The sequence below is a fragment of the Phaseolus vulgaris genome, chromosome 7 (genome assembly GCF_000499845.2).
Source record: "Phaseolus vulgaris cultivar G19833 chromosome 7, P. vulgaris v2.0, whole genome shotgun sequence".
Taxonomy (NCBI): Eukaryota; Viridiplantae; Streptophyta; class Magnoliopsida; order Fabales; family Fabaceae; genus Phaseolus; species Phaseolus vulgaris.
In genome coordinates, this window is record NC_023753.2 from 1 (window position 1) to 27,894 (window position 27,894).

Consider the following 27,894-nt stretch of genomic DNA (forward strand, 5'->3'; position numbering starts at 1 on the left):
CTTCATTACCTCACATGGAAGCTATGAATGATAAATATCCATTCACCAAGTTGAGAGGGAGTTTATTCAAAAGAAAATATTACTCTAATCAATTACAAGTGTTATTGAAAGATTCTAGAGATCTCTTAATAATCATTACTTTATATAGAGATTGATGTACTGTCTCATTAAATCAATTCAATAAAACCTTTTCTCTTGTACATTTTAATCTTTTTCAAGTACAAATATAAGACATTGGTTCTTTAGAAAATAAAATGAGATATTGGACTGTATTATCACAAGATGAAGAAGGCATTTAGTTTACTAGATAACAAATAGTTAAAAACACCTCACCCCAATTATGAAAAGAAGATTTGCATGTAGTAAGAATGCTTGAGCAATTTCTAACAAACGTCTATTGTTCATTATGATATTCCATTCTTAGACACCAATCTTCACCACTCTTTTAAGTCACATGCCAGCCTTGAGGTTGGACTTCTATCATAAACTCAATCATTCTTGGATAGTTGGATTCTTAATGAATCCCAAGTCAATAAAGTAATTGAGCTCTAGTTTGTGAAGTTCTCTAAGCTCTCCGAATGAGCCTAAACTTTGGTATTAAAACCTTGGTAATAAAGCTTCTAACCATGTCTTACAGCTACAAATGAGTGGTTCGTGTGGTTATGTTGACATAACAGTCAAGTCGTTGATGCACAACAAGCTCACATGGGCACCAAGGCTATGAAATGTTTATGTCGAACCAATTGCAAGATACTGGACATGAATCTCACACTCAAAATATAAGATTCAAGTCAAATTTAGTTACAAGGGCCATAAGACAAGTTTGAGTTGCATGTCACTTGAATATGACTAGTTATTAATTTAATTATTTCTTTAGACAAATGGACTACATCTGTCAATATGATATGAACATGATGTATGAGGAGTGTTATTTAAACAGACAGTCTTTGTTCTGAGCAATTTGACATTATTAATTGACCATGTTAGATATAAATCTACACAACATAATACTGCTCGTTTGACAGGGTTAAGTATCTTTTTCAGAATGTACCTTAATACCCGTATTAGTTGCTTCCCGAGAGGCTTCAAGCAATGGATCAAACATAGGGTTGAATGCCACAGTAAAAGCACAATCAACTATGTATCCTAGAAACAAAATTCATGACAAGAGGTTCAACAGGAGTAAAATTAAAAATACACTAGTTACTAGTATTATCATAGGTATAGAAGATTAGATAAAAAAAAATCATGTGCATTACCGTCAACATGGGTTCCAAAATCCAGTTTCATCACATCATCGTACTGAAGTATAGTCTTATCCCCTGAATTTGGGGTCCAGTGAGCAGCAACCCTGGAGGAGTTACATTTAAGAAAACAATACTATGAAGAAACCACAAACAACTATGAAGAACAGATATTCAACTATCTCTTGGCAGTTAGTTGTAAGTCAGTTACACAACTAACTATATGCAGTTAATATGAGCAGTCACTTTGACAACTATACTGATCCTACAAATACTTCAGTGTCATGGTTGTCATTGGCGAATAGCAGATCAGCCTACCCAAAAAGTAGATAGCAGGATAGTGAGATAACGGCTATTCTAATATTCTATATATAAATTAAATATTTAATATATAAGTATATATAAGCTGGAAAAAGAAAAGAAAACACAAATTTGATACACTAGTCATAATTAATAGCAAAAAACTATAGTACTTGAACAAATATACAGCATAAAGTCAAGGAAAACCAAATATAAAACCTAAATTATCAGCATACAGTACACCAATTCTTAATAATACTAGTCAGTAACTAAATAAGAAACTAAATAAAAAAAAATCACAACTTCAATCAAAAATAAGAATTAATGGCAGCAGCAGAATACATCTGATCTGATCTGATACAAAAATTCAGAAACTAAACAAGAAACTAAAAGACACAACTGCGAGAAAGGCAACCAGAACACAAAACTTAATAAAAAGATTGAATAAGAACACAGAAAATAATTGATTTTAAAAAATCAGAAAAAAAATACGAAATTAAAAAACCAGAAACAAAAATAATGTTGAGTATAACAATAACAATGAAATAAGAATCAAAATGCAGATTAAAAAAATAAAATAAAAGGTTATGATGATGGGAAGTTAGTTCATGTCCTCTACACTCAACAAAAGTGGGAAACCACAAATACAGAGGAAAGTTGAAAACCAAAGTATAAAGTATTACCAATTTAAAAAGTATAAAGTGTTACCAATTTAAAGAGCATCCTGTGGGGAATGCAATGCCAGCTTGAAGCCCATCCTCTGATATTAGCTTACGAACAGTGTTCTCCAATGTTTCACATAAGTCAGTCATCAACATTCCAGGCTTTATGATGCCTTTCATATATTTGCGAACCTACTTAGAGATAAAAAGAAGATACTGAGTTACATTTATAAATAACACCAACATCAATGAAAGAATAAATAAAGAAAAGCATATGAAACATGGTATATAAAAAAAAAGAAACTAAGACTCACATTAAAATATAATGGAGTAGAAGGAATGAGAGAGTCTGATTGAACATTTGAATACTATTATTAATGGTACATTTTGGACATATATTCTAATCACCTAGTACACTATGTGATTTGTATTAAACCCAACTAATTTTCTCTAAAAGTTTTCCACAATTCTTGGAGAATTTAAAATAAGGTCAGACCAACATTAATATTTCCCTGCACTTCCCATCTTCATTTCCTCCTCTATACCATATCCAAACAATAAAAAGTGACAATCTTGTCCAAAATTACAACCTGACGATGGACTTCTGCTGCTCGACGAACTGAATTATATAATGGTTTCTGCAGGCGCTCCAGTTCTCTCTTCTCCTCTGATGTAGTTCTCCATAGGTTACTGGCATAAAGATTCTAACATGATTACAAAGAAAATTTACATAGAATATTTTAAAAAGTATGAGAGCAAACAGCTGTTAATGTTGGTGTGTAAGTCTACTCATATGTCACTTGTGTAGACAATTAACTAAACTTCCAGAAGTAGGTTTCTTTCATTCATTTGGTTTAATTCAAATTTGAGGGGAGTCTAAATAACTTTGATAAGGATTTATGGTTGAGCATACAAGAATTATTATGTTTCCTATTACCCTAAGATTAAAAAAATTATAGCAATTTTTAGTTGATTTTTCAAAATCCTAGCAAAACACCATCTTTGGGATCATAATCTCTTGGTGTGCAATCTATTTCCAGCCAAAGCAGTCAGCGGTTAATGTAGTTTGGAAAAGCCAGATAAAAAATCAGTACAGAAGTATTTGCAGGTCACACTACGGCTACTGTATTGAATAAAATAGCTACATACTTTCAAAAAAATGAAAACTTGTAAAAGCAACCATAATTAGGGTTAGAAATATTTTTGGCTCCTTCAATAATACCAAATTTTGGTATTAGTCCTTCCAGTTGTTTTAAATTTAAAAGTAAAAACTTTTGATATGTTACTTATTTATTTGTTAGGTCTGGAGCAGAAATTTCCTTGGCCAACAAGACACTCAATCTCTCTTATGTTTAGTTTATGGGATACTAGGTTAGATCAGCTACCTACTTTTCACAATATAACCTTGAATATCACAAAATATAAACTATTGAAAAGTTGTTCTATCCATATCAATTTACAAGTGACTTTGGCCATAGCTCTATACTTTCTTTCTCACTAGACAAGTAACAACCTTATTCAACCATTTACTTTGAATTTGGATTCGTAGGACTCTCAATGGACCTGTAATCAGTCATCTTGTTTCCTCCAAAATTTCTAGAGAACTTACTTGGTGAAGGGACGATACCTTTCTTTGACCTGCTCCAAAGAGGAGTTTGCTTCCGAGTCAACTTAGTCAATGGGTGGGGGAACGTAAACTTGAACAATTACAAAACACGAGTTTGATAACCATGTTACTAACAACATAACCTATATATCAAGTATAGCACCAGTTCAGCCTAGCTTTAGAATGATAGGGTCGCTCAAGATGCTATTGACTCTTGATACTAAACTATATCTCATTTATTTCCAAGACTATGGGAGGAGTATAGATAGTTAACAAAATAAGCATCTACCTACCATGTCAAAATGTAGATTTGTCAATTTTTATATTGCAAAGCTTAGATACACTTTCTAATTCAGAGGTAGTTAATCAACAAAAAAAAAACTTTAGCTAGACAATATGCTTCCTCTGTTTTCTTTTCCCTTTTCAATGAAGCAACATGTCAAACGAAAAAGAAAAAAATGGGAACATAATTCATTTTATTCATTAATTCAAATCAAATTTGCAAGCAAAATGTTAGATATTTCTGAAATGTATTCATCATCCACTTACTCGTCTTTGTACTGTTGAATTTCACCTTCAGGGTAATCTCCAGATGGAAACAAGTCAATAACAGAAATTGATGGTGGATCAGTCTGTTCTAAAAGTTCTTTCTTTTTCCTGATCACCCAAAAAAAAATCAGAAATTCAGAAAAATTTCACCATCAAGAGAACAAGCATTAATTGCAAAAGTCAAGTCCTCACTTGCTTCTAGCTTTCTTCTTTTTCTTCTTTGAAACTTCTGTCAGAAGAGAAAATGATTCAACATTAACAACAAACATCATAACATATCAGGTACAAAATAATTCAAAAGTAAAGCATCACCATAATGGCATCACCAAGCAGATTTATGTTTCTCACTAGTGAAATGATTAAGCTGGATGATAAGGAATCTATGTTTTCATGTGTTGTTGATCATGAAGTCATCATCCTTCAAGAAGTTAACATATTGTTTCTGTTGAAACAATGTCTGTGACAACATTATCCAATCCAGTTAATTCGCTTGAAAACTCATTTAACTCATTTGCGGAGATCATGTAGGCTCATGACTTTGAAGACAAGTGTGCACAAGAATGGTATTTAGGTAGCCTTACTAGTATATTTAGTTAATATTTTATTTAGGTATTTGTTTCTCAAACTCTTTCAATCAAATTTTGAGTAGAAGCTGTTTTGAGTAAAAAAAAAACAAGTTAATTTACACATGTTTGTGAGCTTTCTTGCGACTTATTATTTGTTTTATGACATTCAAGAGACAATATTTTAGTTGGCCAGGGAAAATAAGTTAAAGTAGGATTAAAATAACTTTGTTTTACATTTTCTTTCTGTGTTGTACTCGTGTGCATCACACTAATACAATTCAGAAACAAAGCTTCTAATTGTCATTTGAAAAAAATGGTACAATTCATCCGATTAGAATGTGTGAGATAAATCATGCTGCAGGAGACAAAGATAATCACCCTTTACATGCAATTAAATAAACACTCACAGGTTATAAACATGAAATGTGGCAATTAAATAATATTTATATTAGGTGAATTCATTTTGCATAATTACTACCTTTACTGTCATCTCCTTCTTTTAGAGATGGTGAAGAAAGGTCATCAATTCCTTCTTCATGACTTGAAAGCTCTGAGGTTCCATTTTCTTCAAGCAAGCTCTTCAATTGAGAATTTCCCTCCGCCATGAAAGAAAACCTGCATGCTCAATAAAATTAAAATGGCCAGTTCAACAAAACACCCCAAACTTCAATAATAGAAAGAGTGGTCCCTCTTTTCCAGCAAACTCAATGCCAAAATCTAGCATATATCAAAAGTCAACAATTCATAAATTCAAGGTACAACAAAGAGAGACAAGTTACAAAGTATGGAAGGAAATGACTATATTGAATCCAAGAAACCATTATAAATTTGACTGAACTCTAACAGAAGGGAAGCCGCAGATGAAATTCCACTAACGAAATGCCCCCTGCTCGTGATTGGTAATTAATATATTAAAATTAGAATAAATAAATTTAACCAACCATGATAATTACAAACTGTAGATAGTAAATCAAATCAACGTAGCAAATGAACAAAACAACCCTAATGTTTATGATTTACATCAAACTAAACGCACAGGTACAAACACGCCAGAAGAAATTCCAAAATTCAGCACATACTAAACATCTGCGAAAATAGCCATAACTATGACCACGACGAACCAATTATAACAGAAACTCGATTTTAGGGGACACATAGTTAGAAAACGAAACAAAATATTATCCAAGCTGGTTATGGTTTAGGATTAGGGTAACAGTTTAGGGTTTAGGTTTTAGGGGGTGAGATTTAGGGTTTGGTGTTTAGGATGTGGGGTTTAAGAAAATAATAGAAAGAAGAAATCTCCTTCCTCCCAAATCGATTCATTAAGAACAACCGTAAATAAGGTGCAAAAACAAAACAAAAAAAATAACAATTACTGAAATCATAATTCCAGAGCAGTCATGTGTATTCAGTTTGACAATGAACACAAAGATTAAAAGAAACAAATAAACAAGATGCGGAAGAGAATAGAGGTGGCAAGTTAACTCACGCAAAAGTTGTTCCAGATTATTACATAAGTGAAGAAGACAATAGGAGAAGCGACAGAGAGGAAAAAGGAGATTGAAAATAGTGAGACAAACGAAGCGAATGAAAAGCGTAAAATTAAATAAGCGTGGCGAAGCGCGGAGAGCGGAAACAGGGAAAGGAAGGTAAGAAGAAGAGATGAGAAGAAAGAGATAATGAGAGAGAGAAAAAGTACCTGGAAGTGTGAGCGTCAAAGTTTGTTCGGCGGTGAAGAATGTGCAAAGAGGAGGGATGAGAAAGGGGGCAAGGGTTATGAGAATGGGATGGGCTCTATTTAGGGTGTGTTTGGGAGTATGCGTTTAAGTTATACAGTTTTTTAAGGTTTAAGATCAGAGACACTATCATTTGTTTATAGTTATTGAAATTTATTTTTTATCTTTTTTAAATAAATCACAATTAATATCACGTTATCTATCTCTACTACAAGAATTATTTTATGAAATTTCAATTTACATTGTCGAGATTCTACATGTTATGTTATTTTTAAAAAAAAAAAAATATAAAGTTTTTATAAGACTCCCAACTTAAATAATTTTTATTTAGTTGTTGCCACAAAAATACATTTCCTTATAAAAAAATTATTTTTAAATTTTATAACTTATAATCTTTAATTTTATATCTTAATAACATACTTCAGCGAGCAAATATTATAAAAATTTATCTTAAACTTATAAACTTGGTGTATCACCCTTCAATTAGTTACTTTTGAATTCATTTTCTTGTTATATCTCATTACATAAAGTTAAATCTTTCATAAATTAAATATAATTAAGAAAGTTAATTGATATTATCTTGTCAATCTAATTTAACACTATTGTTTTAAAAACTAAAATATGTTTCTAATGCATATATAATAACTTATTAAATTCATTCTTATACTGAATAATTATTAAGTTAGTTTTTTATATGTGAAATATTATTGATTTGGTCTCTCTCACTATCCTTTTTTATATACATTTTTAATTTAATTATTTTTATACATATAATAATCAAATTTAAAATAAATGTATAAATAACGGCGACCAAATTAATAAAACTGATTTTATAATTTTTTATATGTAAAGTCAAATTGAATTTTTTTTAAAGGAAAATAATTAAATAATGTTTCTACCTTTTTTAATTACCCTTTATTAAAATTTGATATTAAAAAGAAAATAGTTGAAAATAAAGCGCAGTAAATCCCCAAATCCTCAAATCTTGAAACATAATTCTTAAAAATGGGTACTCGTGTTTCATCATAAAAATAAAACTAATTTCACTTATTAAGAATATTAGTTAAATTTGTTTAATGTTCTTAATTTTATAAAATAAATAAAATACATTTTCTTAATTGTATTGAAACATAATTACTAAAAATGGTAATCAAGTTTAATAAAAAAATATTTTTAAAACAATAATATTAAATGAAAGATGAATAATAAAATTTTATTTCTATATTTCAGTTCCCCAGACATGATTTTTTTTCTTATATCTAAGTCAAGAAAGATTACCTGATACATTCTAAATAAACTTAAGGGTATGAGCAAATCATAATAATTGTTCATTTATTAATTGAACGCTTTAGGCTACCATAACTTACAAAACTTAAAAGCCATAAATGTACCTTAGCATAGCAATAAAAGAAACTTGATTTCCCATAAGCATTCGGATCCCCATACCAACAAAGATATGGCTTCGAGTTTTCCACCTATTGTCTACTTCTATTCACATCAATGAGAAGAAACCAATACAACACATCCAACCAAAACAAAAATTTGGAAGCTTGGAATCTGATCCTTCAATCTTCATGATACAAATACAAGCCAAGACCAAACCGGGCACAAGCCTTGCAGAAAGCAATTTCCTCAGCAGCTGAAACTGGATCGACGATGGAGCCATCACTGGGTGAAATTGTCCCAGTTGATTCACGATATGCCTGTTATTAATGGAGAAAATACAGTGTTTAGAGACTTCGGGGGTTACTAATTGTTCAGTTAATGAAATAGAGAAACTCTCCCTTTGACCTACAGGGAGCAAGACGGCCCTCGTCAAAGAAGTCTAAGCTTACCAATAAATTGCCTCCATTTACCTTCTTATTTCAGGGGTGATTATAATATGGCTTGAGTATAGCATTAAATGAGCAAGGACCCTTACATTTTATTCTGGACAAATGTGGGTAAAGAAGTTGATCCAGAAGTGCTTCATTAGGTTTGGTACTTAGAATATTAGAACTTTGATAGGTAAGTCTTTGGAGGTGGTGGACAATATATTATTGAAAGAAAGATTTACATCAGGTGTCTTCAAGAAACTAGATAGATTGGAGAAAAAACTATGGAGCTAAACATTTAGGATTTAAACTTAGGTAAATAGGGAAAACTAGATGAAAGAATGAAGTCGGGGCTTATTGTGGATAAAAAGGGAAAACAAGTGTGGCGGCTACAAAAAGGAGCAGGGACATGATTTTATCTTGAAAAATACTTAATGATTGCATAAGAGACTTTCAATAATATCTATACGTTACAAATAGGAGATTAGACACAGTTTGGAAATAAAAGTTTTAGATATATTAAAAGTGGTTGATTTAGAGTTCTCCACAAGAAAAAAAAAAAATCTCATAGGTAAAAATTTAAATAGACATGCTAGTAGTTTATAGGAGATCATGGTAGTTTTGGTTTTCGAAGGCTAAATACGAAAAACAACTTCTCAATTGTATATGATTTCAAGATTAAAACACTTATTTTAAAAAATACGAGGAACTTATAGGAGTGGAACCTTAAGGATGCAAATTTATTTATTTCTGGAAAAGAAGCTTAAATAAAAGAACTTGAAAGGATTGCTATATGAATCTATGAGAAAGTCTTGCTACATAATTCATCCTTAATGTTCTTTTCAAGTATCACAAATGGAAAACCAAACAAGATAAAAATTCAAGAATCAACTAGTGGCAGTTCAAGAATGATAAATATTTAACAATTACAAAATATTAGAAGAAAGTGACAGGGAATCACAAGGTATAGCTAACCTCATTTGGAGAGGTCGTTACTACAAGGGGATAATAAAACTTGTGATGTGAGCCATGCTATGAAATTGTGCAAAAAATGTGATTCCGCATTGTTGAAAATTAATTAGGTTTTATGTCTAGAAGGTCCACAATAGAAGCTATCTATCTTCTATAGAAACTTATGGAAAAGCGAAAAAGCAAAGACACTAACATATGGTTTTTATTGAAAAAAGGCTTTGGTAAAGAAGATGCTCACATGGCTTACACACAAGCTATACAAGACTTGAACTATAGGATAATTACTAGCGTGGCAAAACCTACAGACACTAATAACTTTGGAAAAGTTTACATCGGATTGGAGCTTAGCCATGAGTTTTGAAATGTGCAGGAAAAAACAAAAGATCAACTCTAAATGCATACTATTTGCAGATTATACAATTCTAATAAATGAATTAAGGGAAGACGTTAACTTTTAACTTGAGCTTTGGAAAGAGACTGAAATCAAAGGGGTTTCACTTGGGTAAGAGTAAAACAAACTATGGTCATACCACACACGTTCCCAAGTTTACAAATGGAAGGTGTCATATCACAAGTTTCTAAGTTTTGTATCTAATATCTGTATTACAAGATGATTGAAAATTATTGAATATGATTATATGAGACACACAGGATACAAGATGAGTAGTTAAAATGGAGAAAGGCATTGAGGGTTATTTGGGACCACAAAATACTTACTAAGCAAAGTAAAGTTTTATCAGGCTGCTATACTTTATGGTGGTGAATCATGGACTTTAAAAGTGCATGGAAAAAAAGTGGAAGTAGCAAAACCGAGAAGGTTAACATGAATGCTTCATAATACAAGAGGATAAGGAGTGATTGTATACAAGGAAATATTAGTGACATATATTGAGGAAAAGAAGATTAAAAAAAATCAGTTAATATGGTTTATTATGTGAAAAGAAGTCCACTAAAAGCACCAATGAGAGAGTAGATTGCATGCTTTTTAACCCTGTAAAAATGGTAGGGGGGATTAAGGATATTATTAAAAATGATCTCAAGGTGAATAATATCCATGACAATTTGGTTTTTGACGAGCCCAATGGTGTTATATAATCCTTGTAGCCAACCTTACTAAATCAAATTGTTGTTTTTGTTCATGGTCTTGAATTCAGGCTTTGGTTTGTGGTCATTAGTTTGGGTTGTATTCTACAGGGTCAAGAATTCAAGATTCCCTGGTTGCTTAGAGAATACAAGAATCAAATGTGAGGACTTAATCTTATCAGCAACTTGCTCTTTGGTTGATCATGTAATAATACATACAAGAACTACATGTAATGTCTAAGGGGAGATGCCTATATTCTAGTTACTTCTTTGCCCTACATATTATTTAGCAAAAATTGTTAATTGCCCAAACATGCAAGACTAACATACTCGAGTTTAACTGATAGGGATGATGATCAAAATTATATCTTATTGAAGAATATGAAAATTTGTGATGGAAGGAATATAGCAACAAAGACAGGAGAGATGGAGAAGAGAAAGCAACAAAGACATGTATGTTATTGTTACAATCACAAAATTTAACTCTCCCCACCCCCTCCAATCCTAGGTAGGATCTTAATTATGACAACCATACCTAGTAAGATCCTCATTCTAGTAACCATTAGAAGCATAGAGAATGACTGGTTAATTTGTAGATAAACAAATAATGAGAAAGAACAATAAAATGCAACAAAGTAAAGTGGATAAAAAAAGTAGAAGTAGAAAGTGAAAATTCACAAATTTATTACTCTACATAGAGTAAAGACTTGCCTCTCCATCAGATCCACGTACGGTAAGGCGATATACCACAGTTACACTGCCATTGTCAGAGAAAATGACATCACGTATCTCGCCACACCATCCTGCAAAATAGTTTGAAATTTGAAAGATGTATGGATCGATAGGAATCTAATTTACATATACAGTGATGGAAGATGTTTCGCAAAGACAAAAATAATAGGAAAAGTAATAAATGGATAACTCCAAGCACGCACCCGGGGCATAGAAGCTCAACATCCTGTTGGCATGATACCTAGCAAAGAACAACAAAAGATGGTATGATTGAATTAGATCGGCATTGGAATCCAGAGAGATTGTTACGAAAAGAGTGAAGATTAACGAAGAAAAGTACCAGGGGATGAAGGTGGAAGCAGAAGGATCGCCAGGAACATGAGCTTTGACAATAGTATCAGGGATTCTTTTATTGAGGTCTCGGAGTATCTCGGCTAAAGGACGTGTTATGCAGGAGGAGTTGGAGAAGGGAGAGGAATTGTCCAACGGCACCACGTAATTGGAATTAGATACGCCTCCTTTCTTTCCATCGCTGCCGTTGCTGCTTCGCTCGATACCACACTTAAGGGTGAGGCTACCATGGCGATCCTTTACCCCAAAATTCCTTTTCCCAAACCCTGCTTCAAAACCTTCTTTCCTTCTACTGTTCAAAAATGAGAACCAAATTATCTTAGGCGCAACCGCAGAAGCCATCAGATCCCCAGTTGCATTGGGGCATTCCAATACCAACTCTTTCTGTTTATATCAAATCTTGACACAAACCAACCGCAAGACTCTCTGTCTAGGAAAGCAGGGATATTTAGGTTGGCTCACCTACTCCGCATTACTTTTCGAACAACAAAACTTTCTTTTCTTTTCCTTTCTTCTTCTAATACTGTTTTTTTTTTAATTATGAATAAATATTATAAAAAAAATTGTATGTTTTATCAAAACATAATTTTATAATCAACCTTTTTTTATTTTTTTGCATTTATTAGTGTTTCCATTTCATTATTTTTTTAAATCAAAATAATTAGTCTTGGAAAATTGTTATGATAAAAAATTAAAATATGTACATAGAAAATTTAAGTTTAATTACCGAACTCTAATATAAGAAATACATAATAATAGAACTATATGTTATATTATTGTGTGCGTGAGAATCAAATTAAAGTTAAATTAAATAAATAGAAGAATCTAAGATTCAATTTTAAATAGAAAAATTCAAACAAATTTGATCATAGATTGAATTTTCAATCCATATGGAATTTAGATTTGATTTTAAAAAATACAATCTATGAATTTGATTAGAGTAATCCTCGTCACTAAATTAAAACACATATATATATATATGAAATAAATGTCTATGCCCATCTTTATCCTCATTTCTTATTTCTTATGAGTATGATATTTGTAGTGTTAGCTAATCTATATAGTCGTTCAAGTATTGCTTCGATGATAGCTCCATGTTGAAGCTAGATGTACAAAATCAACAAATTTCACATTTGAACTCCCGTCCAAAACTAATCATTCTACCTATTCAAATAGGCTTAAAATATCTATTCAGCATTGCCATCGTAGTTAGATGAATCAATTCATATTCCTTTTTCTAAGACATACATAATTACCAGAGACTTTTTCTTTAGTTCACGTACGTATTGTTAATTTAATACTTGTTTAATTAATAGTAAACAAACTAAAATGAAAGCCTTCTACTCCAACCTTCGCTAAACTGTCATTTTGCCTACCAGTCAAGAATGCATTATCATTTGAAGAGCCCAACGACCCTAAATGTATTAGGCAACATACCATGTAACTTTTGCAAAGAAAAAGGAAGACACAAGGGAAAGTGATTTTGCTTTTTGTTGATATAGGGGAGGGGCTTGAACTAATTCCTTTTAAATCAGATAATTTGTGGCCGTGATCACAGAGCTTAGCGTGCCATTGTCTTCGCAAAATTTTCCCACCTCCAGTTAAAGCAATTCATCTCAAGGTGAATTGGAACCGATGCATTTAATTATGAGTTTTGCTGTTCTAATTTCTCAAGCAAGGTTTTCCTTTCGTCATCAGGGAGGGAATTGAACATGAAAACGGACTTGTCCCCGATGTCATCCTTGAAGTTAAACCAGAGTCCAAGATCAGGAAAATTTTGTACACAAACAGAAGATATAAACTTCTATGAACACAAATCCTCAAAAGTAAAAGTCTACCTTGATGGGTTGGGTGAATTTCCTTGCAGCAAATATCACAAAAAGAGTCATCCACGAAGCAAGTAAAGTAAGCTTAACTCCATCATCCATCAAACCAGTCTGCAAATATTGTACCCCGTGACTAAAAAATTGCATGCAATGATATTGATGATAATAATAACGTCAGCGTCGCTAGAAATGTAGGCATAAGCAGATACTAATGCATTTTTTTTCCTAAATTACCAAAATAAGTATTTTTTATAAAAATTAGATACCTGGGTAAATCTTACAACTTTAGCTTTTTCTTTAAAGTTTTATTATTAAAATAATTAATTTACTAAAAAAAAGTACGCCAATTTCGTACTTTTTGCCATTGATCCTAAGAAATAATAGCATTGCAAAAATAAAAAGTTGGAAGACAAAGAAAAAAAATTGGTGGGTTTAACTCTAAGTAATGAATGTCATTGTTAGCCCAATTGAAAGGAACCGTGGCTACAGGTATATAAAATTATGGGTAATGAATCAGTTGAATAGATGACATTAGAGTAGGAAGAAAAGAAGAATACCAAATGCCCTAGAAGAACCGTAGGAATAACAAACGTAAGAAGTCCAGCTTCTAGCTTGCCATAGCAGAGTCCTGTTAAAGGAATACAAGATAATTTTCAATAATGAAGAGAATGGTTCTTATTCAAATTGACATTTAATGGGAAAAGACAAGTTAGATGAAGCATTACCTTCCTTGAAGACAAGTCCTGTGAGGGCAGCAAAAAGAGGACCGACAAACCAGATAGCTGATGGGTTGTCGACCACATATTGTATTAGATTTTTATTAGCTGGTTGAGCAAGGGTGAAGTAGGTTGTAGCCGATCCAAGAACACCCAGCACCCACAGTGCTTGTAGGGCGCGCTTGATCTCAGAAACATAGATATGAATCAAGAATAACGATAAACCCAATCCACCAGATCCAAGGACATAAAATAGATCAAGATTTTGCTTCAGAGTAGTACTTAAGGAGGTGTTATCTGGTAAAAAGGCAGCGGCGGCGGCGGCGACCACAAATGATGTAGCAGTTGTTACCAATCCTGATCGGTACAAAATCACCTGCCATGGCGTAATAGGCTTAGTTCTGGTTGAGAGAAGTCCAATTAAATTGCGTTAATTATATCTGTATCTAACTAATTGATGAATCCATAGGAGACTGAAGCAGTAAGAAGATCGGAGATTGAATTGAAGTAAAATGAAATTATAAACAAGATGAAGACCTCTCGAACATCGGAGTCGTCAATGGTCCACGGGCCATATATTCCGTCGTAAAGAATGGTTTCGTCGACGGGACCTTGTTGCTTTTCTCCAACAGCTTTACACGCTACAGAGATTCTGCGTCCAGAAGAAGGAAAGCGAGCACCACAACATAACCTTGGAGTGCCCTTGTCAACTCTGCATCGTGAACCTGGAGGGTATACTGACGCCGTCACCGCCACCGCCACCGCCACCGTACTCAATCCTCGCAATGCCATCTTCTGATTTATCAGATTATATTTTATTTTCTATGTAGGATATTTCTGTTTTTTAACTTTATTTTTCTAACGGTCACGGATTAATCAAATTGGAGTAGTGGTCATTATGCACTTCTTTTACAAGTATCCACTGTTCCGTCTCCGTTTTTATTTTTTTAATTGATTTTGTTTGGACGAGGATAGAAATATCAATAAAAAAATAAGAGACAAATAAATTGAAAAACATATTATTTTAATTCATATAAATTAAGAAAAGAAGTGAGAGAACTTTATTTCGCTTATTTAAATAACGAAAAATAAATTTTAATAATAATAATTATTATTATTAAAGAATTAGTATAGAAGAAAAATGAGTTTGGCTGACAAGTTATTCCGTAAACTGCAGAGAATTGTCACGTATTAATATTAAAAAAAATGTGACGATATAATATATCATATGAATAAAGTGTTACCCAAAAATAAGAAAAATAATTAATACATCACTTTTTTAAGGATGTAACCTTTTGAAGAATTATGTTTTTTAAATTTCTTTAAAAATTAAAAAAATTTAGAGGCTAAAAAATATTTAAGTATTATTATTATTGAAAAATCATATTATAGAAGAAAAGCAAAATTAGCTAGAGTTATTTCCTCAACCAAAAAAACGACACACATTAATAGAATATTGATATAAGTAAAAATGGATGTGTGCTCTAAATATATATGAGAGTATGGTATTTTTTTTTTTATATTATTTGACTTAAAATAAGCTTTGTATTTGACAAATTCATCATTACTCTCTCCAACTCTCTCCAACAATTGTTCATCCTTTCACTTACCCTACTCCATTGTAAAGTATGATGAACAATGTAATGCCTCATAATATCTTCATCTTTACTAAAGTTGTCAATTTTCTTATAATAGAATTTCAATATATAAGAGTAAGACAATGTTTAAAATATTGAAAGCTTCAAATTTATATTTTATATTGAATATTTAATTAATCCTTAAATATTTATCAATGATAAAAAGGAATTCCTAGCACCTCCCAATGAAACTCTCAAAAGATCCCATCAATTAGAATCAACATAGTTCAATGTGCCTTTCATATTGGACATCAACCTTAAAAAAAATATTGCTTATTTACCATAGATGCAATGCTCACAAAAATTGTAAACTTACACAACACTTCCATCACTTTCTCACCCAAATGCCAAAAACCATTATTAAATGTTGTGGAGCTTGGCATAGTGGAACCTCTTTAGGATATATAAACTACTCACCATGTTCCCTTTCATTACCGCAACACTCCCCTTCTCAAACACCTATATCACACTCTTTCAACATTGCATGTGAACCATTTAGCAACTAGTGCACCCACTGAAATCAAGTTCTTAAATTCTTGAATGCGAAAAATGTCTAACAATATCCTCACTACATTGTCCTATACACAAATTTTAATAGACCCAATGCCCACAATTTTGTAAGCCATCAAAACATTACCGTCACTTATCTCCTTATATGTCTCAAACTAACTCTAGTTTTGACACGAAGAAAGTACAACTACATGCTTTAGAGTAATCCAACATATCACAAGCATTAGATGATTTTCATTACACTTAATTATCATGAGAAGTAATAGCTAAAGAATATTTGTCTTGTTTATTGTGACAAACTTTTCTACAATCACTTATCGAAACAACTTATTGATTGTTTAATGCAGAGCACACCGAACAATATTTAAAAGAGTTCATAGAGTAGGAAAGAAAGATCCACAGAAAGAAATTTATATTAATTCACTCTTAATCTAGGAGCTACATTGAGTCTCTAGCACACCACTGAGAATTCATTAAGTAATATAAAACAAATTACACTACAACCAAAAGAGTTGATCTTGAACTCCTCAAGAACACAACACTCTCAGTAAAAAAAACACAGTTTGCAGAAAACACTATCTAAAATTGCTTTACACACAATACAAAATTGAAAGAAAGAATAAGAATACACATAGGTTTTACAAAATTAAAGAAAAATAGAACAGAAAATCCATATTCCTATTTCGCACATAAGCAATGATCCATTTATGATAAGATTGATTCTCAAAGCTCTTTGATCTTATCTCGAAAAATGTTTTTAATAAACTCTCTTCTTGATTTTCAAATGATAAAAAATAATCTTTTATATAGACTTTAAAAGATGGTTAAAACAATTTTATCATTAAATGAAATTTGTTAAAAATATTTAAAAAGAGTTTGAAAATCATAATAAAATTGTGTTAAAATCACTTAATTGATTTTTAAAATTTAAAACAAACTGATTGATTTTTTTTTTAAGAACTCAATCGTAAGTTCATTTATCGAAATAACTTAGTTTTGTTTTACAGAAAAAAAATAAAAATAAAAAATTTACATCTAGAATAAATACAATAAATTATGTGAAAAATAAACCTTGATAGTGGCTAAGAAAAGTAGTAACTTTCAATTGAAATTGGTGTTGGTGAGATTTGTATAAGCAGATGTAGAAGAAAAAAAGAAGAATAGCCGTAGAGATTTAATTGGATAGAATAGAAGAGAGAATGGCAATAATAATATAAAGCTGGTTAGGGTGAATAAGCTTTTATTTGGTAGTTAAGGGTGAATAAGGTGTTGGTTTAGTAGAGAATAGAGAATAGAGAATAGAGAATAGAGTCAGTTAAAAATTGAAGTCTGAAATACAATTGCAGTCTGAAAAGCCGCAAAACCAAAACGCCTCTCTCCTCCATTTCTGTGCCTCTTGGTGCTTCGTTACGGAGAGAGATGAGGTGACCCTCTCTCATAAACGGCGTAACGGACATCCCAAAAGGAGTCACGTGCCGAAGAAAAAGAAGAATAAAAACAGTTGATGGCTTTAGAGCAGGAATTGTCGCTGGGTCAGAGTAGGAATCCGAACCCAGTTGACGGCGTGGATGTTCGGGGGGAGGGTGGAGATGAGGGAGGGAAAGCCCCGAGACTGCCTCGGTGGACAAGGCAAGAAATTCTGGTTCTGATACAGGGAAAGAGAGACGCTGAGAACAAGTTCAGGAGGGGTCGAACGGCCGGATTGCCATTAGGGTCGGGTCAGGTCGAGCCCAAATGGGCTTCAGTTTCTTCCTACTGCAGAAAGCATGGAGTCAACAGAGGTCCTGTTCAGTGCCGGAAAAGGTGGAGCAATTTGGCCGGAGACTACAAGAAGATCAGAGAATGGGAGTCTCAGCTAAGGGAGGACTCCGATTCCTTTTGGGTCATGAGAAACGATTTAAGGAGAGACAGGAAATTGCCCGGTTTTTTCGACAAGGAGGTTTATGATATTCTCGATTCAGGCTCCCAAGCTCCTCCGCCGTTGCCTCTCGCTCTTCCGTCGCCTCCATCAATCACAGTAACGGTCTGCAAGGACATGGACATGGACTCCAAAAGAGGGTCTGCCCCTGCCCCTTCCCCTGCCCCTGCTGATCCTGCGGAGCCTCATCTCTATGATAGTAATCGCAGTGTGCCTGTTGAGGATGGCTTGTTCTCAGATTTTGAACAAGATGAATTCTCTGCCAGTCCTGAGAAAAAGGACATTTTGCCGCCCTCCAACAGGGACTTTCCTGCTCCCATTCCTCTATCAGGTTCATATTTTATTCCATTCCTTGTTTTCCAATTTATCGTACGTGGTTTTTTTTTCTTTTTGCCTTTTCTGCTCTGCACTCGCATTCTACTGTCTTGCTTTTGCCACTTTGTCATCTATCTTCTTTGCTTGCTTGCTTCTTGTCTTGTCTTTTTCTTCTACTTCTACCAATGATATTGCTGTGCCAGTGTTACACGTCTGTCTCTTGTAAACATGGAAAAACTATAAGCACGTCACGATGTTTGATTGCTATCTGGACCATTTCCTGCATGTTTTCTTCTCCTTTACAGAAAAGCAATATCAACCACTCCTCCGTGGATGCCAAGGGGAAGGTAATGATCAATATCATGCCGCACAGCCATCTCAACTGCTTTATCACATTTGTGTTAGTATAGGCATAATTTTTCTCTCCCTAGTTTTCAATCAGCTTATTTTTTACAAAAACAACTTAAATAATGAAATGTAAGCTTATTTTGAAATAGCTGACTTTTAGACTTGTTTCACTGATATTCTCCGTAAGCACTTGGAAGAGAATAAAGTAAGAAGGTAAACTGAATTGAGTTTCTTTCATAAGTTAAAAATCAACTTATGCACTTTAGCTTTCGGAGAAGCTAAATGAGATAGCTAAGTTTATTAGTTGCTTTTAGATGAATTCTAGAGTGTACCGTCATGATAGATGGCCTACCATGCACCAAAATTTGTAACCCTTAGATTAGTCTCATTCTTTCCCTTCACTTTTCTCCATCAAAAAAGATTTCAAGCAGATAAATAATTGTATGGTCCAAGGCTCACACCACCTACAAACTGCTCCTTAATGTCACAGCACCAGCTTGGTGGTCGGCTAATTAGCATTGTCAGGATTGCTAGTTACAAGTTCTCCGACATGCTAAAAAGTGCAACAAGAACCCTGACAAGAAAAAGGACATTGAGATGCTTTTGAGCCCCATCTCTAACTATGTTTTTGACCAACTTGCATCGATTAAAGTTAACTACCAATCTGTTTTGAACCAACTTGTATCAATTGGTAAGTTAACTACCAATTTGAGGAGGCTGCACATGTTCTTAAGTGGTGGAATATGACGCTTGATGATGAGGATGGACACGATGTTGTTGGTGTTTCTGAGGAAGGTGATTTGGATATCTGAAATATGTAGGAAAGGAGAAGAAAACAGGGGAATCAATTCATCTGTCGCAGCTTGCTACCTTGTTCAATATCTCTAGACCAGTGCTTTTGTTTCTGCTGCTGCTTCTGATTCCTGCAGCAGCCTGAGAATAGAGTTGATTGGTTGCTCATCAGTTCCTATTTCTGAATTTGGAATTTCAATAATGCCAATATATAATTAGTTATTGTGCTAAGTATCATTTACTCGTGTTCATCTTTTCTGGGGATAATCATCCAACGTGTGATTGCTTACTAAAAATGGTTTTTCCAGAAAGTCATTTAACAATGATAACACATGACTGATGTTTGATTATACATTTTGTTTTATACATAGGTGTGACTAACGAGAAACGGAGAACTCCAAATCCAGAAATGGGTTCAAGTTCTCAAGGAGAGCGGAAAAGGAAGCGATTAGCAAGTGATGGAGGGGAGGAGAGTTTGCAAATTCATTTAATTGATGTCTTAGAAAGAAATGGGAAGATGCTAAGTGCTCAACTTGAAGCGCAGAATATAAATTTCCAGTTGGATCGTGAGCAGCGGAAAGTCCATGGTAGTAATTTGGTTGCTGTGCTTGATAAGCTTGCAGATGCTCTAGGGAGAATCGCTGATAAATTATAGCGCAAGAGCAATCAGAATACACTGTACATAACAGTTGAAGTCATGTAGATAATTGGGGTTACTCTTATTTATCTCCTCACCGGATGTTTTCCTTTTAGGGAGAATTGTGAATTGTGGTTTATTACTTCCATTTTAGGATTTTACACACATTTCGATCTCTCTTACTGCTATATATTTATACACGAGGTTATACGAATTTCATCTTGAAATGCATTTTTATTTTTATTAATGGTTCATAGTTCATTTACTTCTAGGTATTGTTTTTAATTTGCTGGGATAGCTCTCTAGAAACTTTTGAGATGCACTTTATTACTAATTTGTTTTCAACTGTACTTATTTATAGAATTATGGTGAACACATACTTCAGTTCAATATTTTATATTTTTCCTTTTATTAGGAATAATAGTTATTAGACAACATGTGCTTATTGTCTGCATGCATGGAGAAGTACTCATTCATTTTGTGATCAAGATATAATAGGATAAAATAATATAAGAGTAACATGGGGATTAGTTAATAAACATTATATGATACGATAAAGTCATATGGTATAATAAAGTAAGAGTTAAAATAATAAGAATATGGTATAATAAAATAAAGTTAAAATAATAAGAATAAGTTATAATTTTATCTAATACTCAACATACGTAAAATAACAATTAAAAAATGATATGATATAATATAAAATATATTTAGATGAGTTTTATTAAAATCATGTCTAATTTTCTAAATTTTAAATTTATGTTTATAATTTTTTACAAATTATAAAAAAAATAACGAAATTATATTATCATCTTTTGATATTAGAGACAGTCTTAATATTCTGACAGGTTATCACTATTATTTATGCCATAAAAAGAGGAAAAAGAGAGCGATAACTTCATCAGTTACTAAATTTAATCAATAACAGTCAGTATTCCTGGAGCTAACAGCAAGAATAGACTCATTTGAATGCAGTAGAAGGTGACAGTCTCCAGAAGATAAAATTCACACTTCATATGCATAAATCAGAAAATCTCTCAAGCAAATTAAGCACACATTTAAAGTGAAGTCCACTTTCGTGCGATAGTTAAGTCCTGATCAACTTCCTTTCTGGATGCTTCCCAAAGTCGATGTTCAATCCCCAGTTTCCTGAGCTCAGAGAGTCCTTGCTCAACTGGAATTTGAAAAATCCACGTAAGTATAGAATGCAGATTTTCTCAATAATACTAAACAAGAATTCATCCCCTAGCCAACCAACATTGTCAATAAAGGAAAAATTAAAGCATATATATTATGTGCTTACGAGAATACTGCCGTAATAGGAGAAAGGGCACGAAAAAGAATTGGGTATGCATTTTGAAGTGTAATAATAGTGTGTCCGAGATAAGCACGCTCCATTATGAACATATAAACAAACAAGACTCTTCCCTACCTTGTCATTACCCAATCTAGACTCCAGGCCTACCAGCTGAGACGTGTTCCATTAAAGGTGATTAGCAAGGCATTGACTCAAGAAATATGTTACCGGTCACAATAACAGAACAATTTTCTACGAAACTATAGGAGAACAATTCAAATTTCCAAACTAATGTAAAGTGAGAGGAAATTTAAAGGTACATTCCAAAAGCTATTGGAATGTCCTTAACCCTTGGAGGACTCCACTATCATAAGGAGGGGTAAGTAAACTGGTTGGAAAGTAAAACTCCCTAGTGTCATTAATGAACGAAGTCATGGTCCTTTGCTATATAAAAGGGTCATGTAAAGAAAGAAAATATCACCCACCCTGAAGATTGCTATGATTTTCAATGTGCATGAGATTTTTCCCCATCAGATACCAAATAGTATAATACTGGATTGAAACATTCACGTGTACTACATAGTTATTAATTAAAAGAAAAATACTAGACGCTACCATCAACAGCATCATGCGATGTAGGTGAATGTCCACTCCGACCAATCCAAAACTGAAGGCGTTCTTTGGCTATGTCCTCCTCTATACCATGAACCTTCGCTCTTCTCCAAAAAAATGTCAGCCAAGCCTGTACAGGAAGAGTAAATGCACATAGAAGGCATGTTTCACTAATACAAAGCACACATCTAATCAAACAGAGAACCGTGAGATTAAATGTCATCTTCACTGGTTGCAGATCCAAACTAGATGCAAGCCATCAACATTATGAGAAGGGAGGTAAATCATTAAAAAGTACATGCTACAAAAGTTAAAATCAAAGAATCGTGTAATCCAGAATCTAAAAAAGCATACCTTCTCATAGAGAAGAAATAAAAGAGATTGTAATATACAAACATTCCAAGAAGCTGATAATAATAATAAAGAGCATAAATAGTTCATAAGAGCACGGAATACCTCCTTGAAAAGAACATCCTCAGACTCCTCTGGACTCAATTCTACATAAAAATGAAGATATTTAGTATAGCTTTAACTTCTCATTTGCATTTTTGCACAAAAAGGGACACCACGTAGCTATTTCAGCTAATAGTAGGTGGGAGAAAACTTACCAAAGGCTTCCATAAACTTAGGGTCCCCAGGTGATTTAATATCTGGTAATGGTCAAAAGTGTACAGAATGTTATTACATAAGAATGTCGGATTTCAATCTGACAGATTTGATGTTTATAAATAGAATAAAAAGAAACTGCATTATATTATAGAAAAAAGAAAGCCAAAATACAAGAATGATGAAATTAGCTATATATAACTACTCTAGAGAGACTTTGACAGAATGTACCTGATCCTAACAATCTGTAACTAAATCAGTTACAGAGGACAGTTGTCAAAGCTTAACAGAAAAGAAAGGTTTATTTACAACAGGAGTAAAACTATACTCCAATACCCGGTAAGCTCACAAGAAGTGAGAACTAAAAATAACAACAATGAGAATTCCCTTGACAACAACCCAGTGTTGTTCTAATGGCCGAGACATAAACTGTCAATGGGTACCGCTAGCATTGCTGTACATATTTCTGTCTGTTCCACACTACCTGGAAACAAACAACGAGTTGCATACAATGCCTCAAAGAGTGTCTCTAGTGCTACTTTCTTGCCAATTTCTATACCTTCACTACCCAATTTCTTGCCAATTAGTATGTTTCTCTTTAATCTATCATTCAAGAGGTATGCAAGTACAAGATAACAAGAATAGTGACAACACATACCTGAGACTAATTGTCGAGCAGAATTTGGACGCCGCTGTTGAGCTAATGCTTGCACAATTGCATCCTCAACCTTAGAGAGGAACATGACAAAAATTACTTAGATGACTGAATTTCCCATAACAATTTATTTAAGTCATTTAATATATTTCTGAAAACCTTTAAAGAAGCAAGCTCCTTTAGTCCCATTTCAACAGAAAGCATACTTTCAATATTTCCTTCTCCAGTAAGATCATTTAAGTCAGGAACAATTTTGCTCCTCTTCTCAATTGCATCATCACCTGTTTAAAAATCATAACAATTATCTCTGGAATTCACATAATGCAATTCATCATTCTAAGAAAAAAATATAACATAGAGCATAGATTTGCCCTACAATGCAGTCAAACTAATATGAACTGCAGAGTCCAAATCTTTATTTCATGCCTTTTTCCCAGCATTCCTCCTTAGCCTTTTGTCCAGCAGAAACAACGACCTCAAATGGAAGAGGGGCTAAGGATGACCAAAGTTCGTACTTCGAAACTGCAACGTCTGCACAGATGCCTATAACCATGGAAGAAGTTACACTAGATAACAGACAGCAGTAAGTGAATCATGGAATTATTCACTTATCCAGATCTGCTGAATTCAAACTTGATATATAGACAAAGTATAATTTTATATGCCTGCAATCATACAAAAATTATAAAACTCATATCAAAAGCTTCAGTAATATATTCCAGTGCAGTTGAGATGCTTTTGCCTCTCACCAGAAGAAAAACAAAAAGACATATCACCAGCTTGGTTTATTTGTAGCTACATACCAATGTGTTATCATCACTCTGCAGATTTACAATAATACTAACATGCATAAATGCCGAAATAATTATAATAAAGAACTGTGAAAGCTTATTCAGGTTCTGTCAAAAGTGATTGAAATTTAGAACCAATTGATAATAAAATGACTCATTAGTCATGTCCACAAGAAATACAATAATGCTTCTCCCAAAAGAAAAGAAAAAGAAGAAGTTAAAAACAGACAGTGGCGTACCATATTTTGCAGCTAAACCCCAATAACGCGCAAGCCAACACCTCTTTAGAACAACTTCTTCCTGACATGAAAATAATTATATATAACAAGTTTTCAAAGTAACTAACAAATACCAATGGACTCCTGCTACTGTGGAAGTATGTACCATTTCTTTCTGAGTTAATATCATTCTTTGAGTCATCGATTGAAGAGCCTTTACTTCAGATTCAGCTCCATTAAGCTGTTTTACTGCGGCCTCAGTCTCAACTTTTGCATTCTGTTTCAGAATAAATAATTAAACATATAAGGCAGCTTGTGTTGAGAATGTTAAAAAATGGCCTATTCACCTCAATTTCAGCCTGTAGAGATATGATTTCCTTATCAACTCCATCATTTGAGTCTTTCGCATTCTTAAGCGCAGCCTGTGAAATAAAAAGCTCTGTTGAAGGCATTTTTCACAAGGGGATTAAGCAAGAAATGGAATACCAAACTATTTTTCTAAACAATATCTTGATTCCCCAAATGGAATAAATCAACTATATTCAGAGTTTGTACAACATGCAGCTCGACAGTTGAAGTTATCACCACCACATTACCTCTCTTTGACGCAATGCTGCTTCCTTTCTGCAATTCAGTAATATGGGGGTGTCACACACCGTACTAAGTGAATGAAAACCCATTTGCAACAGTTTTAACTTTAATTCACACACCTGCTCAAGAGTTTGGCTTCCAAAGATACACCTTCTCCGAGGGAAGCAACCTACAAATTCTGATGAAAAATTAAAATCTGCACATCCACACTTGAAAGAATTTTCATTGACACATACACTCATATATAAACATAAATATCTAAGCAAAGTAATAAAATTTAAAAACTAAGAAAGGAAATCATAAACTCCTAGACGAAAGGACTAAAGGAAGTGACCACTGGGCCAAAGGTCACATTTGCGAGTATAGCATAGTAGATTATAATAGCCAACTAGACACACAAATACAACCCAATCTGGTGAGGTAAATATCATGAGTTAGGCTCAACAATAGACAGAATCTCAAATCAAAAGCAATAGGAAACTCTTAATCACAAGCAGTGTAATAAGCAAGTATGAATTAGGGACTCTTAATGTATCAACCAAGAACAAGGAGACAATAATTCAGAACACCATGATCAATGGGTGGAACCTATAGTACTGTATACTAAAAAATAAATAAAGCCAGCACCTGCTTCTCAAGCTCCCTAACTCTGGCCTCTGATTCCTTGCATCTCTCTTCCTCGAGTCTAAGCTGCATTGTAGAAACACTTGAATAGTTATGAATGAAGTGAGGTCATTCACAACCTGTAGAAAACAAAGTAAACCGCAGTACCTTGTCTAGAATACTTTCATTGTCTTCCTGCAGCATATCAACCTGCAGGTAGAGCAGAGATTTGTTTAAGTGAATTTAGAAGGGCGTGGGGGCATCAGTTATTAACACGTTGAATTCTGTTTCATTGAAATTTAGAAAAACAAAAATTGGCAAAAAAGGTAATTAACCTCATCACGAAGTACAGAAGCCTCACGCTGAAGTCCTGAATCTTTTGGTAGAACGAGCCCAGTATCAAACGGAAATCTGTAAAATGGAATCCCGAATTGTACATGCATTATTATATATATATAGACATACACATAAAAGAAATCAGCAATACGGAAAAACAATTTGGGAAGGGGTACGCATTGTACGGATCTATTAGTTATATAGAATAAGATATGATATGACGTACAGGGGCAGAAATGCGAAGGGAGTGAGAATTTACCTTTTATCTTTGGGCTTATTATTAGGAATGGGAGGGTCTAAGGAAGGAACAGGAGCTGGAGTTCTGAGGCTTAGCGGAGGTCTGTTAGTAACAGGTGGAGTTGGTGCTGGAGCTGGTGCTGGTGCTGGAGCTGGCCGAAGATACATTGATTCTTCTGAGAAATTTCGAGGTACCTGATTAAGTTAGGAGGTGAATGAGGAAAGGAAGTTAGTTAATTATGGATAAGGATAAATGTGGAGTGGAAGGGAAGGGGAAGAATCGGACCGCGGCAGGAGATGGCGATCTAAGAGTCTTAGCAGAGTTCCTGGAAAGAGAGAGAGGTGGCGGAGCAGTGTAGCGAAAACCTAGATCATCGTCGTCGTCATCGTCGGCGTCGTCGTCGGCAGTCTGAGAAGCCATGACCTGAGCGAGGCGCTGAGCAGCGGCTTTGGCAGCAACATTCTGAGTCCGTTTGACGGTTGAAATTCCAGTTGCAGTGAGAGTGAGTGAGGAAGAACGAGAATGGCCGTTACGGGAGTGTGACGGTGACGACGACATCACATTCCCAGATTCACTGCTCCACTTCCGCTCCATCTCTCTTTTCTCTTTTCCCTTTTCCCTTCGCAAAACTCCTCGTTAGTCGGTCACTTCAATGTCAATGCTCATCACTCACTATTTTGACCCACTCTTTTCTTTTTCCTTTTAAAATTCAACAACCATTACTCCTAAATATTCAATGCGTTCGTTGCTCTGTATGTATTTCAAATTTATAAATTACTTTTAAACATTTAATATCAAATGTTTCAATTCAGAAATACCCTTATATCATAATATAAATTTCTCCTTATAACTTATAAATATAATTTATGTGTATAAAGTATTTATTCCATATATAATATGCACTTACAACGCAATTTATATTTTTAAGACATTTTCAGACTTATTTTTTATTTGTATTGTACGTTTTTTATTATGTGGGGCTTACTTAATATATATATATGTATGTATTATGTTTTTAATCATAAGTTAATTTTAAAAATTTAGTATTTTAGATTATACAATAAGAAAAAATAGAAAAATAATTCACAAAAATATTTGAATGTTATTTTTAAAAAATATTTTTTCGAATAATTTAAATTTTGCATGATTCAAAACTGAATATTATTTAAAATAAAATTTTAATATAATTCTGAATTATTTTTAAACTTTTGTTATGAAATGTTTCTATAAATTGTTTTCTTAGTAATGGCTTAAAACAATCATAAAATAAATGCTTAATTTTCTTTTTAGTACATTATTTTTAATTATTAAAAAAATTGTAATTTAAAATAGAAATAATAATTACCAATACTTGGAGAGTATACTGGAAAAAAAACATTGTATTTTATTTAATAATTAAGTTCGTAGACATTTTTCCCTTTAATGTATTGTTATTTTACTTCCGAAACTCATATCAAAATTAAACAGTTATATTTATTTATTTATTTTTAAATGTAATAATAACTCTCTTTTTTCTCTTTTATTGCTGCAACAATAACATTGATATGATGAAACAACAATATTAATATAATATAATAAAGTTTATAATTAATAATTTGTGTTGATCCTGGACAATTTAAGATATCAACCAAAT

At 33.2% G+C, this 27,894-nt stretch overlaps 5 protein-coding genes across 7 annotated transcripts; 1 reads left to right on the plus strand and 4 right to left on the minus strand.

The window, feature by feature from the left end:
* Positions 1-1,051: 1,051 nt before the first annotated feature.
* On the minus strand, positions 1,052-6,776 carry LOC137828443 (methionine aminopeptidase 2B-like; the record flags this gene model as incomplete). 2 transcript variants are annotated; one of them, XM_068635029.1, is given in 9 exon segments in its annotated part: positions 1,052-1,146; positions 1,260-1,351; positions 2,253-2,398; positions 2,797-2,896; positions 4,362-4,469; positions 4,554-4,590; positions 5,406-5,542; positions 5,766-5,813; positions 6,627-6,736. In XM_068635029.1, coding segments are annotated over 7 exon segments (705 nt in total), but the record flags the coding sequence as incomplete, so codon positions are not given.
* A 1,194-nt stretch (positions 6,777-7,970) lies between these two features.
* Positions 7,971-12,123, minus strand: LOC137828445 (DNA repair RAD52-like protein 2, chloroplastic). Its single transcript, XM_068635031.1, has 4 exons — positions 11,605-12,123; positions 11,468-11,505; positions 11,244-11,335; positions 7,971-8,366 (listed from the first exon to the last, which is right to left on the minus strand). Exons 1-4 carry the CDS (start codon positions 11,955-11,957, stop codon positions 8,229-8,231), a joined length of 621 nt encoding a protein of 206 aa, XP_068491132.1. The 5' UTR covers positions 11,958-12,123; the 3' UTR covers positions 7,971-8,228.
* An 858-nt stretch (positions 12,124-12,981) lies between these two features.
* On the minus strand, positions 12,982-15,081 carry LOC137828444 (uncharacterized). The gene is made up of 5 exons (XM_068635030.1): positions 14,695-15,081; positions 14,167-14,533; positions 13,999-14,069; positions 13,454-13,552; positions 12,982-13,356 (listed from the first exon to the last, which is right to left on the minus strand). The coding sequence occupies exons 1-5, from the start codon at positions 14,947-14,949 to the stop codon at positions 13,261-13,263; spliced, it is 888 nt and encodes a 295-aa protein (XP_068491131.1). The 5' UTR covers positions 14,950-15,081; the 3' UTR covers positions 12,982-13,260.
* A 2,465-nt stretch (positions 15,082-17,546) lies between these two features.
* On the plus strand, positions 17,547-20,528 carry LOC137828456 (trihelix transcription factor ASR3-like). 2 transcript variants are annotated; one of them, XM_068635044.1, is made up of 3 exons: positions 17,590-18,553; positions 18,843-18,884; positions 20,049-20,528. In XM_068635044.1, exons 1-3 carry the CDS (start codon positions 17,809-17,811, stop codon positions 20,330-20,332), a joined length of 1,071 nt encoding a protein of 356 aa, XP_068491145.1. In that variant the 5' UTR covers positions 17,590-17,808; the 3' UTR covers positions 20,333-20,528. The 2 variants fall into 2 exon arrangements, with proteins under 2 accessions (XP_068491146.1, XP_068491145.1); XM_068635045.1 differs by lacking the exon at positions 18,843-18,884 and having other exon boundaries at positions 17,547-18,553.
* A 673-nt stretch (positions 20,529-21,201) lies between these two features.
* LOC137827707 (coiled-coil domain-containing protein SCD2) lies at positions 21,202-27,000 on the minus strand. Its single transcript, XM_068633980.1, has 17 exons — positions 26,547-27,000; positions 26,283-26,455; positions 26,023-26,098; positions 25,856-25,897; positions 25,712-25,774; positions 25,204-25,253; positions 25,090-25,117; positions 24,841-24,915; positions 24,660-24,770; positions 24,515-24,575; positions 23,911-24,027; positions 23,644-23,765; positions 23,488-23,557; positions 22,832-22,873; positions 22,680-22,720; positions 22,227-22,353; positions 21,202-21,488 (listed from the first exon to the last, which is right to left on the minus strand). The coding sequence occupies exons 1-17, from the start codon at positions 26,853-26,855 to the stop codon at positions 21,373-21,375; spliced, it is 1,623 nt and encodes a 540-aa protein (XP_068490081.1). The 5' UTR covers positions 26,856-27,000; the 3' UTR covers positions 21,202-21,372.
* Between the last annotated feature and the right edge of the window lie 894 nt (positions 27,001-27,894).

What these genes read in the sequence shown, in the direction of transcription:
- LOC137828456 (XM_068635044.1), top strand. Translation starts at nt 17,809, where the DNA reads ATGGCTTTAGAGCAGGAATTGTCGCTGGGTCAGAGTAGGAATCCGAAC. An exon ending in TGCTCCCATTCCTCTATCAG is followed by an intron (nt 18,554 to 18,842) that starts GTTCATATTTTA and finishes TCTCCTTTACAG; the next exon opens with AAAAGCAATATCAACCACTC. An exon ending in CCGTGGATGCCAAGGGGAAG is followed by an intron (nt 18,885 to 20,048) that starts GTAATGATCAAT and finishes TTTTATACATAG; the next exon opens with GTGTGACTAACGAGAAACGG.
- LOC137827707 (XM_068633980.1), bottom strand. Translation starts at nt 26,855, where the DNA reads ATGGAGCGGAAGTGGAGCAGTGAATCTGGGAATGTGATGTCGTCGTCA. An exon ending in GAAGCCAAACTCTTGAGCAG is followed by an intron (nt 25,118 to 25,203) that starts GTGTGTGAATTA and finishes ACTGAATTGCAG; the next exon opens with AAAGGAAGCAGCATTGCGTC. An exon ending in CAGCATTGCGTCAAAGAGAG is followed by an intron (nt 24,916 to 25,089) that starts GTAATGTGGTGG and finishes TTTATTTCACAG; the next exon opens with GCTGCGCTTAAGAATGCGAA.
- LOC137828445 (XM_068635031.1), bottom strand. Translation starts at nt 11,957, where the DNA reads ATGGCTTCTGCGGTTGCGCCTAAGATAATTTGGTTCTCATTTTTGAAC. An exon ending in GTTGAGCTTCTATGCCCCGG is followed by an intron (nt 11,336 to 11,467) that starts GTGCGTGCTTGG and finishes ACTATTTTGCAG; the next exon opens with GATGGTGTGGCGAGATACGT. An exon ending in TACGTGGATCTGATGGAGAG is followed by an intron (nt 8,367 to 11,243) that starts GCAAGTCTTTAC and finishes CATTAATAACAG; the next exon opens with GCATATCGTGAATCAACTGG.
- LOC137828444 (XM_068635030.1), bottom strand. Translation starts at nt 14,949, where the DNA reads ATGGCATTGCGAGGATTGAGTACGGTGGCGGTGGCGGTGGCGGTGACG. An exon ending in ACGACTCCGATGTTCGAGAG is followed by an intron (nt 14,534 to 14,694) that starts GTCTTCATCTTG and finishes ACGCCATGGCAG; the next exon opens with GTGATTTTGTACCGATCAGG. An exon ending in AGGACTTGTCTTCAAGGAAG is followed by an intron (nt 14,070 to 14,166) that starts GTAATGCTTCAT and finishes TTCCTTTAACAG; the next exon opens with GACTCTGCTATGGCAAGCTA.